The sequence below is a fragment of the Cordyceps militaris genome (genome assembly GCF_000225605.1).
Source record: "Cordyceps militaris CM01 unplaced genomic scaffold CCM_S00003, whole genome shotgun sequence".
NCBI lineage: Eukaryota > Fungi > Ascomycota > Sordariomycetes > Hypocreales > Cordycipitaceae > Cordyceps > Cordyceps militaris.
Genome location: NW_006271971.1, coordinates 1,703,889 through 1,710,530, shown reverse-complemented (window position 1 = coordinate 1,710,530; position 6,642 = coordinate 1,703,889). Strand labels below are relative to the sequence as shown.

General features: G+C 39.5%; 1 protein-coding gene across 1 annotated transcript; it reads left to right on the top strand.

The window, feature by feature from the left end:
* Positions 1-3,159: 3,159 nt before the first annotated feature.
* On the top strand, positions 3,160-6,355 carry CCM_04170 (exocyst complex component Sec5; the record flags this gene model as incomplete). The annotated part of the gene is made up of 2 exons (XM_006669318.1): positions 3,160-3,478; positions 3,534-6,355. 2 exons carry the CDS (start codon positions 3,160-3,162, stop codon positions 6,353-6,355), a joined length of 3,141 nt encoding a protein of 1,046 aa, XP_006669381.1.
* Positions 6,356-6,642: the final 287 nt, after the last annotated feature.

Genomic DNA, 6,642 nt, shown 5'->3' with positions numbered 1-6,642 from the left:
TTTCCTAATATTAATATTATTACTTTTCTTAATAGATAACTATTTCTTTCTATCTTTTAATTTTTATTTCTTATTTATATATATAATAAGGTAAGCTTATTAGTAAAATATAATATAATAAGCTTATTAATAAAAGTAGTATTATATAAGGCTTATAAATATAAGAAAATAAAGTATTAAGATCTACTTAATAACTTAATAAAAGAAAAAGGTTCTTATATATTAGCCTCCTATCTATTAACTATACTAGCTATACTAAGTAAGCCCCTACTAATAAACCTTAAGCTTATAAAGCTTTACTATATATAGATACTAAAGGATATTATAGATTCTATACTTATATAGTATAATAAAGTTAATTTAAAAGCCTTATATAATATAATAAGTAAGCTAGTAAAACTACTTAACCTACTAAATATTAAATTCTAGCTATTATTAAAAGCTCTTATTATATAATAGGTATTATACTTAAATTAGAATATCTTACTTATAGTAGTATACCTTAAGTAGTATATATTAAGTATATAGTAATTATATACCTTTAACTATAAAAATACTAGTAATTTACTAATAACTAAATATAATATATTAAAGCTAAAGATACTTATATAGATAGTAGTTATTATAGTAGTTTATAGTATAGATAAAGCTTATACTATAAAATAGTATTTAAAAGATAAGAATCTTAAAAGAGTACTTATAAGAGTTAAGCCTTATATAGTTAAGTTTAATATAGTATTAAAGATAAAAAAATAAGTAAAGAATTATATAGTAGAATTAATAGTAAAGCTTATAATACTTTATAATAAAAAAGGGAAATAATAAGATAATAAAGTATAAGAGATAGAGTTAATTAATATAAAGTAGTAAAAGCTAAAGATTATTAGAAATATTAAGTAAGTTAAGCTAATAATTATATATAATAGTAAAAAGAAAAACCTAAATAATATTAACTACCTTATTTATATATAGTTATAGTAAATACCTCTTTAGCTAATAGCTAAGTTATTACCCCTTATTATATAGTTTAATAACTATATTAATATTAGGCTAGTAATACTATAAAGAGTAGCTAGGTATAATATTATACTAGTTAAGGTAGAATATAAATACTTATATAGCTTATAAGAGAATATATATAATATAGTTTAAAGTAACTTATATATAGTAAATAAGGTTAATATTATTAATAAGTTATAAAAATATATAGTTAAGATATAAGGAATTATAAATACTTTAGAAAAGGATAATAAGATAATATACTAAGAACTTACCTACCTAAAGGACCTAGTTAGTAGAATAAATATTACCCTAGTAGAGCTATACTAAGATACTAGATAGTTTATAACGCTACTACCTACCTTTATTAAGGTAGTATACCTAGAAGGTAGTACTAAGCTACTTAAAAGCTATATAGAGGAGCTAATATATATTATAGGAAAGATAATTACTATAGTAAAGAATTAACTCTAAAGACCTTAACTAGGTTAGGAGATAGTAAAGGCTATAAAGGATTAGATTAATAAAGTTATAGCTTATACCCTTATAAATAAGCCTAATATAGTTCTATATAGTATTAACTTTATATATTAGATAATAAAGATAAGTATAGCTACTATATAATAAAAAGTTATATCTATATAGATATATATTAATATACTAATAGCTATATAGGAGTCTAATAAATACCTATTTAATACTATCTTTATATTTAAATATAAGCTTTTTAATATATAGTATATAAACTACTTAACTATTATTACTATATTAAAGATTATATATAAAATAATATAAAAAAAGATAATTAATAGTATTAATATATAACCTATAGAATAGACCTATATAGCCTTTAGTATATTTTATTACCTTAATATAATAAACTATACTTTAAATATCTTTATAATAAAAGGCTTAAAAAGCTATATATACTAGTAAATAGAGTATATATTTATATAATAACTAATACTAAAGCTAGAATTTAATAATAACCTTATATAGTATATAATAGTAAAAAAGGCTAAAGATATAGTAAATATAATACTTTTTATAATTAAGATAAATATAACTACTAAAGTAACTAAAGTAGTAATTAAAATAATAAAGCTAAAGTTAAAGCCTAGATAAAAGCCTATACTATAATAGCTAAAGCTAGTTAAGCTAATTTAAGACTAGAAATAATATATATTTAGAATAAATAAAGGCTAGTTCTTTAGTTCTAAAGATAGCTAGTTTACTAATCTTAAGGATATAAATATAAGTATACTAGGCCTAGTACCTATTAAGCTAAATATAGAAGAACTTAGGTAAAATATAGAGGTACTAAAGCTAGCTAATAATATAGATAAAAATAAGATAGATAAGGTAGATAGGATAGAAGTATAAGGATTCTTTAGTATAAAGGAATTATCTTTATATATAATAGAGTATAATTAGTTTTTACTTATATATAAAGTAAGATTATTTAGTTTCTTTTTTTTATTTATAAGACTTATATATATTTATAATTTAGTTTAGCTTTAGAGGAGATATCTTTATATATAGTAAAGTATAATTAGTTTATTTATATATAGGGTAAGATTATTTAGTTTTATTTAATAGTAAGGTCACTACTATAGGCGATAAGGCATATTATTACGTGCATAGTATGTATATAGCACTCTTAGGGCTATAAGCCACCTACGTAGAAGCTAGCGAATATATCATTATCTTGCCGAACTCTTGTGCCTAACACTCTGCGCCACCGGGGGCTCCCTGCTGTTGGCGCAGCATGATTTAGTGGAACTCCGGCCGCCCGACTCGGAGCCGTCGGAAATGCGCCTGAGGATACCGAGACTTCACCAGCCACATGTAACCATGCTCCTCCCCAGCCACACCTCGCCTTTTTGCGACAAGCAGTGGGGTCCCAGGTGGGTTCTGTGGTCATCGCGTTGTCGCTGGGCTACAGGTACAGCCTGCTCACTTACGATAGCTTCAAACGCGAATGACCAGAGGACAGGGTCCTGGGCTCTCGAGGTGGCCATATTACGATCAGAACTCTGCGACACCTGCAATACCCTGCTCCGAAACCATCACCCTCCTATCTGCTGCCCGTCAGCTGCAAAGGGGCCCGTCCCCTGAAAGACCCTCCACGAGGCACGTCATCACCATCAACGCGCCGCTATGGCCGATTTCGAGAGGACAGTTCTGGAGTTTTACCAACTCCCATCACCGTATCCATCCGAATGGCCGGCTGAGAAGGATGCCGAGGACGCGGCGACGGACCAGACGGATGCTTGGGGCAGCAATAAGCGAACGTCTCGGTACCAGGCTCTCGAGTCTGCCGTCAATGAGCGGCGGAGTTTCCTAAACAATTCCGATGTAAAAGGAGGAATGAATAGCCTCGTACAGCGAGACGAGCCGGATCCCCTCGGCTCCTCTGACAGTGTCGTTCGCAGCCTAAAGAATCTCGGGCTTCCCGTGCAGGATGATATTCGCCTTCGTGAGTATACAAAAGTTGGATCAACCCACTTTACAGACCAGATATTAACAGATAGCGCTAGGGAATCGATTCCTTCTCTCATCGACGACATTCTCACCGGCCCTATTCCTCTCGCAGATGCATTCAGATGGCGACACGCAAAGCCTGTTACAAGGACTGGATGCCCTATCTACCTCGATCGATCAAAAGTCGGCATCGCTCAAGGTCCTTGTCGAATCCAATTTCGAGCGATTCGTCAAGGCCAAAGCGACCATCGATAATGTCTACAAGGAAATGAAGTACCGTGGTGAAGATCCGCAAATGAAGACGCACTCACGACATGCAAGCCGCAGCAGTTTTCGCAATAGCGGTAGCAAGCTTGCCTTTAACAACCAATTGGCTTTTCCTGTCTCTGACAACAGGAAGAAGAACGCCCTGACCAAGGAGAGTGAATATGGTGTTCTCGGCATAAAGGTTCCACTACTGGACGTTTCTGCCAAAGCTGAAGAAGTCTGGGGTCCTGCGCTGGGCGGCCGCGAGAAGGAGGAGCATCTCAAAGTTGTCTCGACTCACCTCTCAAAATTCAAAGACTATGTTGATTTGAGCGGAACTGTCGCGGATAGTATTAAGCGCAAAGACTACGAAAGTCTAGTCGAAAGCTACAACCGCGCGAGAACATTTGCCGATCAGGCTCGCCACTTGGGTAAGCAGCTCAAAGGTGCCACGCCCGACGATACACAGCTGTATCAAATTCTTCTCGCGGCTCGCATGTGGCATGATGTTAATCGGCAAGTGGAGTCCTTCAAGACCGACATTTGGAAGAAGATGTCTTCGTCTTCATCTCATTCAAAACCTAATGCTGCGGCTGGCCGCGTGCAAGATCAGCATATTGAGCTCATAAGCCTGCTTTTGGAGCTTGGAGTCAAGGAAAGTCCCATCTGGGTCTGGTTAATAAGCCGCTATGATCACTTGAAGAGCAAGATCCAAGTGACAGGTGACCGTCAAAAGACAGAGATTGAAGTCTTGCGACGACGGTTAGCCGCTAGTGAGAAGCCAACCCCCAAGCAAGCAGGTATGTACCTGAACGGCCTCGGCAGACAGGCGATCGACCGCAGTCCTCCCGTCAATGATTCGGTTGAAGTTATTGAACTTTGGGAGAAAATGTACACATTCCTGAGCAATCTCATTTCCTCGCAAGGTACCATGGGTGAAATTGTTGAGTTTTGGTCGCTTGCCCAAGGTTTTATTGACGGCAGAACTCAGCGGACTCTACCAATCGGCTACAACGGAGAGTCGCAGGTGCATCACGAATTGTCCAGCGAACGCGTCAGCCAACTATCACAAGGCGCAAGAGAACTTGTCGAGCAAGTTAGAGAGCACATATACGCATTCTTTGCTGGGCTTCCACCTGAGGATATATCAATTCTTCTATCGCCGTTGACTCCAAATCCAGGCTCGCCAGGTTCCAACACTGGTGGTATTTCTGGTTCCCTCACACCAACTGCTCTACGGGACCCACGCTTCAACTTTGATCCCAGCAACCCACCGCCTCCATCTCCTAGTAGGGGGGAGCCGTGGGAGAAGCTCGCATTCTGGCCGCCTTGGTCAAACTCGCTCAGCGGCGTGCATTACTTGTCCAGAATGCTTGCGCTAGTTGGATCAGGAGCATCTGAGATGGCCACTATTGCGCCTGTAGCCGCTGCCAAGGGGCCTAACCAAGAGCTGGATAGACTGAAGCTTCTAATCGGTGCCTCTCGAGAGCGATGTGTCACTGCCCTCTGCGCGGCGTGGAATCGTGATGCCGAAAATATCAAGCATGTGGAAGATTGGCAGCGTTCTAGTGAAGCAGGCGACGTCACCAGAATGCCGGCCAGCTTTGCCGCCTTTGAGGGGACTCTTCTCACCGGTATGCAGAAGATCCTCTATATTGCAGATGCAACAACAGAGCAAGGCGCGCCCAGCATTGTTCTGCCCCCGCCACCCAAGCTACTCCAGATGGTCCGTAGCCAGTACGTTACAACGCTGTATAAAGCTTTGAGCGGAATGGTAGAGAATGCAGAGCGGTCCCTGAAGAAGACTGACGACGAGGATTGGTCGCAAGCCGCTACGGTATATACTAGCACCTCGTCGGTTGGCAAGAGTACACTGGATGCGGGCGATCGCAATGTCAGAATGCTCTTGACTCTCAGCAATCTACAGGCTTTGCGCTCCCAAGTGGTTCCAAGCCTGAACTCACAGTTCGAAAATGCATTTTCTGTGAAGCTGACTGACGAGTCCAAGACCATCAAGGATGTGTTGGGCCAGATTGACGCTCGCCTGTTCCAGTCCTACACTAAACATTCCATCGAAAAACTGCGCGACATTATCCAGACCGGCCTAGCATCGCCAAACTGGGTACCCAAACCAAACCAGAGACCTAGCGCAGCCAAGCCTTACATATACGAAGCTCTGCTGACACTGGTTCTGGTGCACTCTCAGGTGTCTACGACAGCACCTTCCCTGACACCCCAAGTGTTGAGCTTCCTGCTGGAGCAGACGTCACTGCAGCTACTCGAGACGTTCCGCACGCGGCCCAAATACACGCTCGAGGCGCTCATGCAGGCGACACTCGACGTTGAGTTTGTGGCGCAAACCCTAAGCCACTACACCACAGACCGCGCCTCTGAGTTACAGAGTCAGATATACCAGGAGCTCGATGGACGGACGGACAATGACGCGCGTGCGCGCCTGCAGAGTGAGCTGCCCGAGATGCGCAACGTGCTCAAGAAGCTGCGCGAAAACAGCAAAAACGAGTTTGCTTGTTTCAAGAAACCCAAGAGGGCTCCGGGGACCGCCGCTGCCACCGCGCCAGGCAAGCAAGACGGATACAATAGTGTAGGTAGCACGACGGCAGGCTAGAAGACCTACTCTCGACGCTAAATATTCTATTCATTGCATGCTTTGTCCTTTGCAGTCCTCTCGGGTGCGTTTCCCTTTGTGTGCGTAGTGAAGCACTGGTCTCAAGTTTTCGGAATCAACGGGCGTTATTTAGGAGTGGTTCAGAAGCAATCTATTACAGTTAGGCGAGATATCAATATGATGACATGAAGTACGTGATAGCTCCGATATGCAGTGAAACGATGGAATGCGAGGATGCGCAGGGCATGCAGGCCACAAAAGTGTACATCTTCCTGAAGGGGTAAAAA